At 53.4% G+C, this 15197-nt stretch overlaps 2 protein-coding genes across 2 annotated transcripts in view; both read left to right on the forward strand.

Moving 5' to 3' along the window:
- Positions 1–14738, forward strand: part of MGRN1 (mahogunin ring finger 1, E3 ubiquitin protein ligase) — a 56458-nt gene extending 41720 nt beyond the window's left edge. The window contains exons 9-16 of the mRNA XM_010578371.1: positions 2882–2950; positions 5130–5289; positions 6961–7070; positions 10640–10863; positions 11817–11940; positions 12480–12525; positions 13190–13297; positions 14610–14738. Of these exons, the coding sequence (XP_010576673.1) occupies positions 2882–2950; positions 5130–5289; positions 6961–7070; positions 10640–10863; positions 11817–11940; positions 12480–12525; positions 13190–13297; positions 14610–14722 (954 nt within the window). The 3' untranslated portion in view covers positions 14723–14738. The remainder of the gene's footprint in view (positions 1–2881; positions 2951–5129; positions 5290–6960; positions 7071–10639; positions 10864–11816; positions 11941–12479; positions 12526–13189; positions 13298–14609) is intronic.
- Positions 14739–14842: 104 nt separating this feature from the next.
- NUDT16L1 (nudix (nucleoside diphosphate linked moiety X)-type motif 16-like 1) overlaps positions 14843–15197 on the forward strand; it is a 3568-nt gene continuing 3213 nt past the window's right edge. Inside the window, exon 1 of the mRNA XM_010578370.1 lies at positions 14843–14904. The gene's annotated coding sequence lies outside the window, so the exon portion shown is untranslated. The remainder of the gene's footprint in view (positions 14905–15197) is intronic.

Genomic DNA, 15197 nt, shown 5'->3' on the forward strand with positions numbered 1-15197 from the left:
AGCTGATCGATCTGGGTCCCACAGGTATTTTTAATATAGAGAGACAGAGACTATTTCAGAAGGTGTCTATTGAGCATGTGAAGGCAGGTTTGTAATGGGAACATCCCATGAAGGGAGAGCTTGTGTGCTGTGCAAGAGGCTGCCTGAGCGCTAAGGGAGCAGAGCAGTGTGATGCTAGTGGTGCGTCTTTCTCATATATTCTTCTGATCAGAGAATAGCGTTCGTGAGCTGATTAAAAGCCCCTCATTTTTTTTGCTTGTGGGTTTGGGGGGGGGGATTTTTTTTTTTTTTTTTAAAGTGCTTACATGGCTGTGAGCTCTCTTGAGCTGGTGTTGGGTTACTGTGCACACTAGCGCAGTGTGTGTAGCATTCTCCATTTAGCACTCTGGACTCCCCAAATGGAGGGCTGTCTTGCTGGAAGTGCTCTCTAGGGAAGTTCCCACCCTACCACAGTATGGTTAGCTGACTCCTGCAGTGAAACAGTGTGTGCTTGTCTGTCTTTACTGGCAGAGCATGTATCTTCCCACTCAGTGTTTGGTTGTGGGTAATTTTTTTTTATTGGCAGTTTGTAAAATGTAATGCTTATATGTTCTCTCCTATGGCTTTTAAAATAGAAGGAAGCTCTTGCTAGAAGAACACACAGTACCACTGAAACTGAGATAGCATCTGCACCCATGAGAGCATAGAGCAGAGGTATAGAGTATATGTCTGGAGTAAACCATCTGTATAACATTGTACATTCTTCCCCATCACTGCTTTTCTTTTGCCTTCCCCTCCTTGCCATTGCCTGGATTGCTGGGTACCTTTTGTGTGCATCGATCTCTAAAGCTCTTTGGGAGCAGGAAGCAGCAGCTAATGAGCTGAACTGCTTTGTTCTGTCAGCTGAGATCAGTTATAATGTATGTACCAACCTGTTTAAAGAAATTCAGCATGGATGAATACAAACAGATGGATCGGCAGAAAAACATGACCTGGACTTGGCCAGTGGCTCCTGTGTGCATCAGCTGAGGCTGTATATAGCAACAGAAGCCTTTGGAAGGATGACGTGGTGTGGGATGGGTTGGAGAAACGTGGAGGTGAACTGCATTGAGCACAATCACCTACTCCTTATTTACTCCTACTCTTTTAAAACCTAGAGATCTTTCTAGTAAGAGCCATGTTGCACTGCTCACCCTTTTCCTACTGGGACATGAGCTTCTTGGGGTTTTTAGAGGCAAGCAGTTAAAACAAACGCAGAACGTTTGGTCTCTTCCTTCCTGACCTCTTCTTTGCTTTGAGCTGACCACTTCTGCACTCACTATCACTCATGATGATTCCCTGAGGAGTCAGGATGCTGTAACAAGACTCTCTTTGAAATGTCAAGTTACAAAAGGACATCTCCCACGTAATTGTTCCCAAACTTCCTGGGTGAGTTGTGAGCTGCTGCAGAGGATTTTGCTCAGCAGTCCAACAGCTGACCTCATTGCCATGAAATGCAGGCCTAGAACAGATTGTCTGTAAGCTGCATGCTGAGTTAAATGGGGAGGCTCTGGAATTAGTTTGTTAAAGCTGCTGCGTCCCAGCTCAGAGCATTTCTGAACTGGCTAACGGGCAGGACTAGCTCCTGCACCCATCTTGGCATGTGACATCTTCTGCAGCACTGAAATCCCATGGCAAAGCCATTGCTTTTCTGAGCACCTGGCCTGACAAAAGGAGAGGAGAGAGGCCAATTATATGTGGAAATGCCAAAAGCCCTGGGGTTGATGAGCTGTTGAAGTACTGGGCTCCCGGTGGCTTGGCTTCACTGCATGGCATCAAATGGACAGTTACAGGATGTCGGGAAAGCGTTTCCTTCCCCTATTTGCAAGATGTGTCAGTTTGATACCTTGCAGCCCCTTCACCATTTTACCTCTTGTGGGGTTTTGTGCAGAGGAGCATGCCCTGCTCTGGGGAAGCTGCTGTGTAGCACCAAATCTCGGGGGACTGGTATCTGTGTGCATCCTTGTAGAAGCTGTTCCTCACAGCTGTGAAAGTCTTGCGCTGTACTTGCTGGCTAAGCTAAGGAACAGGGGAGAACATCCCGCAGTGCAGAGGGGACTTGCCTTGCTGGCACTTGAACTGTCAGCCTTTCCTGCCTTAGTGCTTTAATTCAGCTGCTTGAGTGAGTTTGCAGGCAGGTGCCAGCATTTGCATAAAGGCATGGCTTGGAGGAGTATGCCCCAGGTTTGGGGCTGTGAGCAACTTCCATCTGTGCCTAGAGCACTTTCTGCCACCACACACCCCAATTTAGAGATGCCACCAAGGGCCTAGGGATGGTAATAAATGACACTGCACTAATGTAGGGTTGTCCCTTGAGTGCTTCTCATGCTAAGGGAGATGGTTTGTCTCTCTTCAGTAGCTTGAACTTATGCTCCCAGGTGATGAACAGGGAAGTGATGTGCAGCCGTGATATGCCAGTAACGAGCTGTTGGCCCAGCACCTCTGCTGAGGTTACAAAGATGGGTGGAAGTTCATCTTGGTTAAAGTTAAGCAGTACTTCACAGAAGGAAAGGACTGTGGAAGGCTGATTGCCTCTGGCTTATTTAATCTATGGGTGCACGTTCCCTCTTGATCTCTGAGACAAGCAGAGCATTTGTTTTTTAGATGATTTTGATAGTGGCAAAAGTGGCCAGTTGGGCTCCCTGCTCAGACCAGACAGGATGGGCACCACTTTTTGAGCAAGGAGAGACTCATTTTCCCAGCTCTCCTTTGCGATACTTGTTTCTGTTAACTTTTTCGTGTAGATATAGGGGAGCTGGCTGTTGTGGGTGTAACGTGGCCATTTGACATGGGGAGGGGGGAGGTGATCACGAAACAGCAATAACAGAGCAGCTGGCACTCCAACTGTTGTCTTCTTCCCTAGGTTGACCGGGTGAGCTATCTGCTTCAGGAGATCTACGGCATTGAGAACAAAAACAACCAAGAGACCAAGGTAAAGGTGCTCAGGAGGCTCCTGCTTTTGAGCTTAACTATGGGGCTTGGCAGGGCAATGTGTAGGTGCTTCCCAGAATGACTGTCAAGTGTGTGTCATTCCTGCAGGCACTGAAGAAGCCCAAGGATCACAAGTCTTCACTGTTGTAAGGCCCAAACAGTCAGTGGAGTTGTGCTGAGATAATTTTAGATAGTGTGAGACTCTGGAGGATGTTCCCTGAGGCTGGGATTGCTGGGAGAGAAGGGCATCAGTGCCCCGTGGGTGTTTCAGAGCACTGATTTTTTAAGGCTTGTAGAGACAGCCGTGGGACAGTGTCGCTGCCTCTCTGCAGTCAAGGCAGTCATGCATGGTGTCTGTTCTTTGCTCCTGTGGTTCCTTTATGTTCTCCTGTTTAGGGGGGGACCACATGGTCCTGTAGTGTTGCAGGGAACTGAGCTCTCCTAGGGCTTGCCGGTGTCCAGAGAGCAGCCTGCATTCCCCAACAAGAGGGAGCACAGCATCACTAAGAGGTGCATATGCAAATGCTATAACCAGAAACATTGCCCATCTTTAGGCAGGACCTTCTGCTGAATCCCAGCTTGCTGCACAGCCCCATGCAGATTATGGGACTGCTTTATATTTGCTTTAGCCTTACGAAGAGCTGCCCTTTGCTGCCACCTGGGCTGCAGAATGTACCAAGTGCTGGCCTGAGGATCAGATGGCTCTGGTGCATGTAGTGCGTGATTTGCAAACAGAGGAGTAGCCACAGAGCAAGACAAGCAGGATTTCCTCTCCAAGCAATGCAGTGTCCTGCCCAAAGCATCCTGTGATCTCTATCTGTCTGTTCCAACAGGTAGCACCTGAAGAGGCAGGAGGGAGAAGTCTTTTCAAAGATTTTTCTTGCACAGGATCTATTTAAGAGGATTGAAGGCTTCTGTTCGGATCCTCCAGGGTCTTGTGATGATTCTCTTGATCCAGCAATCACACATTTGTGGCCCATCAGACAAGTGGCCTGGAGCCATTTTTGTTCTTCCTAGTATACTTAGCAAACCATATGAATGGGAAAGCAAAAAGTCTGCCCTCCCTACCTCCCAAAATAGATGAGGAGTGCATGTGACGGGGCAGACAGGCTTGCAGCCTTTTGCTGGCATAGTCAGGAGGCTGGGTGCAGATGTGGCAGCAGCAGATGCTGTATATTGCTGTTTACACCAAGGTTGCCTGTGGTCTAGCATGTTTTAGCCCTGGTAAACAAAGGGGCCTTGTGAAGTGGGACCAGGCGAAGGTGGAGGGTGGCCCATGCTGGGTCATCAGTTTGGTGGGCTCTGGCATAACTTCTGTGGCATTGGTGGGGAGACTGGGGTTCTCGGGTGTCAGTGAAGAGAGCTCTTGTGGTTGGAGAGTGGCTTTCTCCTCCCAGCAACAGCTTGGTGGCTGTAATCCAATTTGTGGGGCTCTGAGTGACTGAAAGATTAGTGTGGTGCATGTTCATGTTGAATGGGTTCACACTGACCTTTTTACCAGGGTAGCTGTGAGCAGGTGAGCATCCCAGGCTGGTTCTCCTGCAGCTGCATCGACACTTGTGCCAGCAGAGGAGCCTGGTAGAGATGCTGTGGCAGGAGAACCACTCACTCCATCACTTGTTCAGAGGACCTGTGGAAACTGGGCTAGGCATGGCTGGAGTGCCTCCTTCTGTCCAGCCCAGGGGCAGCCTGACTTGCTGCCTGCCTCAGTTTTGTGCCTCCTCCTTTGGGGGCTGCTCTCTCCCTGTGGACATGGGGCAGAAAGGCCAGACTGCCAAAGGGCCTGCTTCCCTGCTGACCCTAGGAGCCACCAGGCTGGCAGGCAGGAGCTTGTTGTTGGTTCCCGTCAGCCAAGGGCATCCCTACCCCAAAGGGGCTCCCCTCAGCACACAGCCTAGCTCTGGGGAAGCACAGCAATGCTACGAATTCACAGTATAGTGCTCTGGTCTCTGGCCTTTCGTGAGCACAGAGCAGAGCCCTGAGAGGAAGGAGTGTCCATAGCAGGGCTGTGTGGGCTGGAGCTTGCTCTCCTTGAGAAACACTCTGCTGAGAGCTGTGGAAAGAGGATGCCAGCTCTCTCAGAGACTTTTGGGTGGGAAATTTTCCCAGGCTCCAGAGTCCCTTGGCAGTTTGGCATGGCCCTTTCCATTCACATGACAACATCTTGCCTCTCATTGCAGCCTTCAGATGACGAGAACAGCGACAACAGCAACGAGTGTGTGGTTTGCCTGTCTGACCTCCGCGACACCCTCATTCTGCCCTGCAGACACCTCTGTCTCTGCAATTCCTGTGCTGACACCCTGCGGTACCAGGCCAACAACTGCCCCATCTGCAGGCTGCGTGAGTATGTGCCCAGGAAACAAGGGCATCTTTCTCCTTCCTAGGCTCCTGTTAAGTCAGTACAGGCTGCGAGAGGCATCGTGTATTTTATATACCCTACCCCAAGGCTCAGCATCAAACATGCTACTGTTCTCACTGGCATCTGGAGATTCCTGGCACCTAAAATAACTGTCCTTAAACAGGGAAGGAGGAGAGCACATGGGAGAATGGCCCTTTGTCCAGTGCCTCCCTGGCCACTTGGCCTCTCCCTGGGATGGATCTGGAGGTGCAGGTGCTCTGAGCCGTGCCATGTAGGCAGTTCTTGTGTTTCGGTGAAGATGATAGAAAATCCCCCAAAGGAGGGGGGTGGTTTGTCCTGAGAGCATCTGACTGAAACAGCAGCCAGCCTCACCAGAGGGCTGCCCAAGTACTTTGTGTGATTTTCTTTTTTTTTTTTCCCCTCTGACAACCCTACTTTGACTTCACCAGGGAGGCAGAGATAACAGTCAATTTGGAATCTTTTGCTTTGCCAAGAGCGTTAGGAGGATCTGCTTAACCCCTGCATTGCTCAGCTCCCAAAAGATGGAAAAAAATACCTGTTCTGACACTCAGACAGCACTTGCTGAATTCCATGTCCTTTCTCAATAGCACAGAGGCACAGGAGTCTCTTGAGAAAATGCCTATGTTTTTGCTGGAATAGATTGTGTGTTTCACCCTGTGCTTGGTCTCTGAGGTATTTGATTGTTTCTAATGGATACTTCTCAGGAAAAGAAAAAAGAGTTTAAGACAGATGTTTGGCCTGAGAAATTAAGTCTAAACAGTTCAAACTTGGCAAAGATACAGTAACCAAAAGGAAGATCTTATCAGAGGAAGTGCCAGACAGCTTTGACTGTAAGTAGCACAACTTAAAACACAGGAACAGCATTATGTCATCTGCGTGCTGCAGCAGAGTAGGTTGTATTTGTTTGGAAAGTGCCCCCATGGAAGACTTCCTGGGAATCTGCTTCTGGGGAGTGCAGAGGCAGCAAGGATAGATTTGCACCTCTGTCCTCCGGCTCTACGCTGATCTTGCAAGCAGCTGGGTGCAATAAGAACTAGAGAAATGCCTAGGCTTTTCCTTATGTGTGAGCAAGTTCTTACAGCTGCATCAGAACAGATGTCTGGCTCATTCCTATGCGCCCTTGGCACAGAGGAACTAACAATATTAAAGATCTGCAGATAGAAAATGGGACTGTGGGCAGGGAGTGGAGATCAAAGCTGTTGTGGTGGGAGGACCAAGGGATCACTCTGCTGGAGACAGGAGTATAGCCACTAACCCTCTGGCTGGGTTCGCAGCTATTGCAGTGCACTGCCCAGGGCTGAGCTCATGTTTTTCTTACTGTGTTGTACAGTATCAGGCCCAAAGCACCTCTGCACATGAGTGTAGCAGGGCAGGCAGTGCCTGTTCTCCGCAAGGCCTGCATGTACCCAGCCTTTTTCGGCCAGCAGATCTCTTTCTTGTCTAGATCAATTGACTAGAAGCTAGCCCACAGCACTTGGCTTTGGTATGCTCCATGGCCCTGCTCCCCATGCACACAGGGAGTTCCCCCATACCGACAGTGTGTCTGCAGCAAGCCAAGGAGCTCTGGCATGCAGCTGGCATGGCCTGGTCCTGCGTGGCCATGTGCTCACCTGCCTACTGTTCTCTCCTAGCCTTCCGTGCCCTGCTGCAGATCCGGGCTGTGAGGAAGAAGCCGGGGGCTCTGTCGCCAGTGTCATTCAGCCCTGTCTTGGCACAGAGTGTTGACCATGATGAGCACTCTGTAAGTACCTCACAACCCTGTGTACAAAGCCTGGGTGCTGGTCTCAGCCTGAGCAGGCAGCTTGTGTGTGCGCACGAGTTGCTTGGCCTGATGGCTGGCATCCCTGGGGTCTCAGGAGGTGTGCTCAGACCTTGGAGCAAGGTCTTCCTGAGCAGTGCAGCCTCTCTTGTCAACCTTGCTAGACAGCCAGGATCTCTTCTCTTGTGGGTTAATAATACGACTGGTTTTAGCCAAGTGCCCTCCTGTCTTTTGGAGGAAACAAACCCACAGAAACCTCAGTCTGAGAAGGTTTCTTGGGGCCTGTCCCAGCAGAAAAGTGGCAGAGTCTGGGCATGACAGGGTGGGAGCTGGGAAAATGGGGGGGATTACAGTTTGACTTGCACGCACATCTGCGTGGCAGCACGCTCTGATGAAATGCCTTTGGCATTGGGGTTCCCAGCACGGTAGCAGAAAGGCCTCTTTGTGTCAGCCTCCCTCAGTGATCAGGGTCTCAGCAGGCAGCTGAGGGAGCGTGGGATGGAAAGTGTGGTGCTGGCGGCCTTGGGGCCAGGTCACACATCCTTGGTGTGGTGAGGGCAGCAGCTCATTGCCTGAGCAGTGCTGTTGCACAGCTGACTCTGGCAAGACACATGAGATCAGAGTGAGGAGAGGGAGATCTTCATCTAGATCATCTTACAGACTTCATGGGAAGAGAAAGATACTGTCACAGAAAAAGCCTGGTTTAATCCATCTGTCCTCTTCAGCGTTATAGCCCTGCTGCCTTCAACTGGGGCTAAGAAATAGAGCAGGGGAGAAAACCCGAGGGTTGTTGTGAAGCAGAGTGTGGTGTGTAGAGGAGACAGGTGCTGTCACCTGGAGCGAGGTGAGGAGATGCTGTGTGTCTCTTCGTGTCACTAATCTCAAGAAACAACTTCTTTAAAACATGGTTTTCTCTTGACAGTGTCCCTTTAAACCCCTTAAAGTGAGCACTGTCTCACTGCCCAGCAGGAAACCTAGAAGGGAAACAGTAAGTGGATTTGGTTGTATTTGCTCCTATGGCAATTCTTAGCCAGCGGTGTCACTAGCACGTGGAAGCGTTACACATGCAAGGGCTTGCTAACACGCTGGGTTTGACTTGTGCCCCTGCACGGGCTGCGACACTCCATGTACTGCCTCCATGTTAGTGGTGAGATGCTCACACCCTGCATGGATGATCACTAACCTCTGGTTCGCGTGCGGAGTAATAAGCAAGGTGGAAGCAGCTTGCCACAGGGGTCTGATGCTGACTCTTAGGGACTGTCCCCAGGTCCTGAGCCTGGCTGCTTTATAGTTCCTAGCCAAGACATTTTCATAGCTTTGTAGGACTGTGGGCAAGCTGCTGTCCCCTTGGCTCACCCAAAAGCTTCCTTGCACTTTCTCATCCCCTTGGCAGTTTGGCCTGGGCACATCTTATTGTGGTTTACATCCCAGTGCTGGGATGTAGAGGTAGACAAATAGACACAGTTGGACCAGGTCTTGTATTCAGGAACACTGGCTGCAATGGGCTGTTTTGCTTTTACAGACCCAGGAAGGATGGAGCTTGTTTTGTTGGGGGATTCTCAGAGCTGGTGTGCGAGTGTGTAACTGGAACACTGTGCTGGGGACAGGATGAATGGCAATTGTGGGGGACCAGGAGCTGGGAATGGGAAAGATGAGGGGGGGGCCCAGGCCAGGAAAGGTCTGTTTGTGCGCTCTTTGTGTACTCCCATCAAAGGCAGCTGTCATTGGTGTCAAGGAGGCTGCAGTTTTCTTTTGCTCAAGCCGGCCTAGGTTCTTGGCCTTACGAGGAATGTGGCTTGCTGTGCTTGTCAGGTCTGGAGAAAACCTGAGGCTGGGTTCAGGTAATCAGGCTACTGCAAGCTTGGCACGATCCTGGCTTTCTGCAAGCCTCCTACACCGACTAGCAGTACTGCTGGAGCAGTGGGCTCTATGGGTGGTGTAGTGGTAAGTGTCCCAGGAAAGAGCTGTGTCTCTTAGGGTTGTTTAAAAGCTCAGTAACTTGCAGCAAGGGTGTTGTAGCCACTGGCTGAGAAATCGTCCTCCAGCCTTTGAGCTGGGTTGCAGACCCTGAACTTTCACCACAGCGAACCAAAATGAGCAGCTTTTGAACCCTCAGGCCTTAGTCTACACAGTCAGGAGAAAATGTCCCAAACAGAAGCTAGGGGGTTTTGTCTCCCTGACTTTTCCATCCACAAAATAGCACCTCTGAGCTGCTGTCTGGAAATGAAATGTTTTTGTGGAGATAGCTTTTGGCCCCACCGCCTACAGGTAGCAGCAACTGTGAACTGATTCCTTGTTCTGCTGACTTGGTTATCTTGCAATCACCAGCTATGGTCTTCAGCGCAAGCTCATAACCATCACAAGACCAATACTTGGGGGATGCGGGTTGATGCTTGACCCCAGCTGCCACTTGTTCTTTCCTCCCCATCAGATCTAGCTCCTTCTGTGACCACAAGTGGTCAGTTCAACAGTCAACTCCCACCAAATTAATGGCTTTGTTGGAACAGGTTGCTGGGCAGGCTCAACTGCAGCTGTGTGATTGGGAGATCAGGCACAGAGAAGCTACAGGAGTTCATGGTCAGGCTTAGCAGCAATACGCCATCTTAGGTACAACATAGAACCATCTCCCTGAGGACACAGGACTGAAACAGCTCAATTTAATGTAAGCCTGAACTGCTGCAGTCTTGCCTCTTTGTTTGCAGCTGGCTGGGCTGAGCTGCCTATGGCTTGCTGGGTTGCAGCATAAACCCCACTTGCCTCTGAGTCCACAGGATCTTTATGATTAGGAGGATTTTTGGAGTTAAACCAGTATTGGTTTAATGGCTTTGCAAGGGTCCCTTTGACTGGCAGCTTAGTGAGTTACAGAGGGAATGGGAATTGGTGGAGTTTTGCCCTCCCTGCCCTTACAGGGTCAGTGATTTTGTGATCCCTTTCCTACCTTTTAGCAGAGGCGACTGTGCAGAGAGCCAGCGTTAGCAGCTGAGAGGACTGAGACCATAGGAGAAGTGAAAGTGGTGTAGGCTCCAAGGACCAGCTGTCACCTGGGGCACACGTACTCCCCTCCTTTGTCTCTCTCTTAGTGACACTGGTGGTGCTGTGAAACAGCTGTGTGTACCAGGTCTGGAAGCACAACTAGGGTGCTTATTGAGCTAGAAGGGTCTCTGAACCATTGGAGGAACTTTTAGGAAAAGAATCCATATGTTTTTTATAGCAGCTTTGTTAGGAACATGCTTTCTCACCCTCCTTGCCCAGCTTTTGAAGGTACGGCGGGGGGTGCCCAGCCATGTTCCAGCTTGCTGAGATGCCCAGTCTCTCAAGCATTGCTCTGGAAACTTACCTGGAACATCATGAGCGTTACAACCCAAAGGGGAATGTGTGGCTGTTGCAGGGAAAGGAGGCTGAGGGTCCCTGGAGAGGTGGCTGTGGGGATGGGCTGTCTGGGACCACAGTGTGGGAGGTGCAGGGCTGGGCTGCAGCGAGGCCTCCCCTTCTAGGGGGGCTTCCAGCCTGGTGAGGGTTTCTTAACGTGCTCCTCATTTTCTCACCCACAGAGCTCTGACAACATCCCTCCGGGCTACGAGCCCATTTCCTTGCTGGAAGCGCTGAATGGCCTTCGCTCTGTTTCCCCGTCCATCCCGTCAGCTCCGCTGTATGATGAAATCAACTACTCTGGTGTGGTGGATGGGATGCCGCCTGCGAGCCGACCGCTTGTTGGGATGGACAGAGTTGTGGAGAGCAGCCACCAAAAGGGGAAGCGGAGCAAGTCTCCAGATAGGTCAGCACAGGGGTGGAGGGGTCCACTCCTCTTGCAAGCCCTGAGGGCTTGTGGCCACACACACTGGGAGCCAGGAGAGGGCTCTGGCTGGTCTCATCACTGGTAGCACTGCTAACTCAGAATTTTAGGAGGCCAACAGGTACTCATGCCAGTGAGAGAATTGGGACATCACTCCTGTGTTCAGCCTGAGGTTACCATCTTGTGTCTCCTTAAGGGCTGGCTTTGTCACCAAAAGAAAGATGTTTTTTAACAACAAGAATTTAATCCAGACTTTGGATGGAAATGTTTCCTTTCCAATGCAGTTAGTTCCTCAATTTGCATTTGACATCCAAACCTTGTTGGATTTCAGCTTTCCATGGAGTTTCCCAGGAACAAAAGAATGGGGTGAGAAGTGACCTGAATTTCAGAGCACAAAATGCTGAATGAGATCCTTTAGTTGTCTGAAGCCTCCTCTACTGGCCTTGTGATGGAGAATGTAGGTGTGGATGCCTTGGAGTGGGCAGCCCACCATAGGTGCCCTTCACGTGTCCCTTGCAGGGCTGTACAGGTGGGGTCAGACTGGGTTTGTTCCTGGCACTCCTCGCTGTCCCCCATTCCAAATTTCCCTCTGGGAGGGGAGCCCATGCAGGTGTGAGGAGCAGCGTGGGACCTGGGCCTCTTGCTTTCCATGCAAAGGCAGATTTGTCCAAGTTGCGTTACTGTGCTGGAGCTCTGCACCACTTGGGCCTGCCCCAGAAAGGCTGCTGCTGCTATTCTCCATGTAGCTGTTACTGGAGGGCCCTGGTGAATTTAGCTCAATAGTTTGAGCTCCTGCTCATGCATGTTGGCTTACACTGCTGGTGGAGGGACAAGGCAAGGGTGGTGACAACTTGAGCTACTGCCACCAAATCCACCAGGGTGTGCGGTGCTGGCAGCACTGCGGCTCCTTGCAAATGGAGTTTCTCTTGTCGCAGCACACTACGGTCTCCCTCGTCCCCAATCCACGAGGAGGATGAAGAGAAGCTTTCCGAGGACTCTGACTCGCAGCCAGCACTGAGCGGGGGTGAACTGGTCCTGAGAGAGACCAGCTCTCCAGAAGTAAGTCTGTGCTGTGCTGGGGAGCTGCTCTGAGCCAGAGCTCTTCTGGGGGGGGATTCTTCTGGGACAGTGGAGGTGCCTTGTGAAGGGCCATTGCTTCCTCAGTGACATGACAAAGATGAGCTTCTTAGCATGAGTGGCCTGGAGCCAACGGTCTCAGCTGCCTTTACCCGTAGGACTCCATGGGGAAGGACGTAGCCGCTCCCTGTGCCCCTAACAAGTCTTTGGGAGCTGGGGGGTTGGAAAGCCACTTGGCTGCAGCCATGTCAGAGCTGACCTTCCCCCAGCTTCTTCGAGGAGCCCAGTGTTTGGGGCAGGGGTGGAAGCTGGGCCTTGCTGGGCTTTCAGCACCTGCTGTTGTTGCCTGTAAACTCCCTCCATCCTGGCCCATGGTGCCACAGGACTGATGCGTGGCCCCTTGGTCCCTCAGGGAGATGCGTGGCCCTGCGTGCAGCTCTTTGGAGAACGCCAGAGCAGGAGACAAGCGCAGCAAGGGCCTGCAGCCCACAGAAGTAACCTGTGCGGTTCCTCTTTTACAGAGTGTGGCAGGGGAAGAGATTGAGGAGGCCTCATCCCTGCAGCAGGGTGAGTGTGCGCTCAGCCGTGGGGGCAGCCAGACCTTGTCTTGTTGTCCAGCTCCGCTGTGGTGGGATGGGGACAGCTGGGGACTGGACATATGAGTTCAGAAACATCTAGCCCCTGAAATCCCATCTCTGAGCTGCTGTGCTTCACCAGGTCTCTAGTACTTCCCTGTTCTCTCCTGGGAAGTGAGGGAACAAAATCAATAGATCTACCTGGTGTATTTGCCAAGCATCTCTTCTTGCTGTAAGCTCTACACAAGTAGAGCTGTCCACACCATGGGCTGTCTCCTTGCATGGCTGAGGCGGGGGAGATGGTTGCGTGCACCAGTGTGGTCCTGGTGAGACCATGGCTGCAGTACTGGGCATGCAGGATGTGCCCCATGTCTTTCGGATGGGTCTCTGGAGCTCGCTCAGCATCCAGAGGGCATGAAGATGGGGTGGGAGGGGGGTGCTGGGTGCATTTTGGGGCATGAGCCTGCATGTGAACAGAGCTGACCCTTTGGCACTGTGACCTGGGCCAGTCTGACCGGCTCTCCTGAGACCTCTGGGGGGCTGGGGGAGCCTGGGGAGCTTCCTCACCTGGAAGACCTCAACCTGTCCTCCTGGCCACGTGCCCCTGCAGAGCTGGTCTGGGGACTGAGGGGCTCTGTGCTCTCGGCTGGTTCTAGGTAGCCGCCCACCCTCTGTTGAAGACGTCCTGCAGGACAGCAGCTGCGGCGAGCACAGGAGCCTGACGCAGTCGGAGAGCGACCCTCCGGTAGACGTCTACCTGCCAGGTAATGGCCGCGCCGTTGGGGTCAGAGGTGCACTGCTGACCTGCTGCACTTGCGGCTCCGGTTTGGGGGCCTGGGAGGGTTGTGGACCATGTGCCTGACCGTGGGCAGCCTCCCCAGCCTGGGTGGCATGCTGCAGCCTTGGGATGGGACAGGAACGCACCTGCCTGGAGCACGGGCTCCCGCTACCTCCCAGTGGGCAGAGTGAGCTGTGGGCGAGGGGGGCTAACACAGAGGTAACTTGCCCCCCACCTTCTCTCTCCTCCTCCCTCACCCTTTTGTCTCTGTCCTTCCCCTCCTTTCTCCTCTCTGGGCTGCAGCTGCTCAATGGAACAGTTTATGTGACAGTGGTCTCACATGCCTGCCCCCACACCGCGCTCCTGCTTTCGGCCAAGGGAGGGGAACCATCTGGGCCGATGTGGGGGGCAGTGGGCACCCCTCTGCCGTGGGGTGGTGTCACGGCGGGGAGGGCCGTGGGGTGCCATGCTTTGCTGGCAAGTGTGGCCATGGGACGCTGTGCTGTCCTGACCCCCGACTGTTGTCGTTGCAGCCTGTTTTCTTCCGTAGAGTCGCAGTCTGTTCTGAGTACCTCTCTAATTGTCTCCTTCCCTCTCTGTCTGCCTTCCTCCCTCCTGTCTTGGGCAGCACTGGGTCCTGATTCCTGCTCTATTGGTATAGAGGAGTAAGCTGGTACGTCGTCTTGTTCTTCTTACGCATCACTGTTGTGTGGGGCAGCAGGACCCCTCCTGGGAAGGCTGGCAGCCAGGCGAGAGCGGGGATGGGACTGATCCTGGCCGTTGGGGCAGGGAGGGAGGGGGCAGCAAACCAACCAGCCGGCACTGCTGGCCCTTTTCCTGGCTCTGTTCCCATTCCTGGCACCACCATCCCTGCACCCCACAGGGGGACCCTGCTCTCCCCCAGTGCCAGGACCCCAGGCAGGGCAGCAGAAACCCCGGCCCTCCCCACCAGCTTCTGCTGGGCTCCTGGGTGAGGGCTCTGCTGCCTCATGAGCACCATGAACATCCAGGCTCCTGCTGGCTTCTCCCAGGCTGGTGGCAGAGCGTGTGTCCCCTTAGTGTCCTGTGTCCCACTCCTGGTGCTTGCTGAACCTGCAGCTTAGCAGGGGTAGAGGGGATGGAGCTTGTGGGCTCCAGCTCCGTCTCCTGCGGTCAGTCCAGGGTAGGAGGGGGTGGCAGGGGTGATGGTCTCCTTGGCCCACGCTGCCCTCTCCCCAGGGCCGAGCACCCTGCCTGGGCTCTGGGTCTGACCCCAGAGCTGGCACTCTTGGGGCTGAACTTACCTTCTCCTCACTCAGGCTCATCCGACTTCACCAAGATGCTCCCCGGCCGCGGCACCGGCAGCCCCACGCAGCCCCTTCTCTTCGAGCAGACACGTCTTCACCTGGAGGACGAGCAGAGCCTCTCGTGAGCGGGGGCCGGACCTCCCTGCCCACGCCACCGGACCCCAGAACCCACGCACAGCCTCTTCCCCACCTCCCCAGCAGGACTGGCCCGTGCTCACCGCTCCGGGGATGCAATGCGGCGTGTCGCACCGGCGCGATTTCGGCACAGCCCGGCTTTTTTTAAAGACGTGCATGTTTCCTGGCGGCGGTGGGTAGGGGCTGGTGTCGTGTTTTCACGTGGGGGGTGGGAGTCGGGCGTGGGGGGGTTCGGGGTTAAAATCGGCAGATGAAGGACACTACCGTTGTATATTTTGTACACACCGAGCACAGCCCTTTGCTGTCACTGCCCCTGTACATAGCTGCGGCCCCCCCCCCCCCGCCTGTGCCAGCAGCACCTCTGGGTGCTGGGGTGAGCCTTGCCGGGGCACAGGGCTCCACGGAGGGGAGGCGGGGAAGGCCGTGGGGGTCAGCCCCGTCCCATCCCGAAGGGGTGGGACGGGG

Source organism: Haliaeetus leucocephalus, unplaced genomic scaffold (genome assembly GCF_000737465.1).
Source record: "Haliaeetus leucocephalus isolate CR32 unplaced genomic scaffold, Haliaeetus_leucocephalus-4.0 Scaffold636, whole genome shotgun sequence".
In the NCBI taxonomy this organism is placed as follows: Eukaryota; Metazoa; Chordata; class Aves; order Accipitriformes; family Accipitridae; genus Haliaeetus; species Haliaeetus leucocephalus.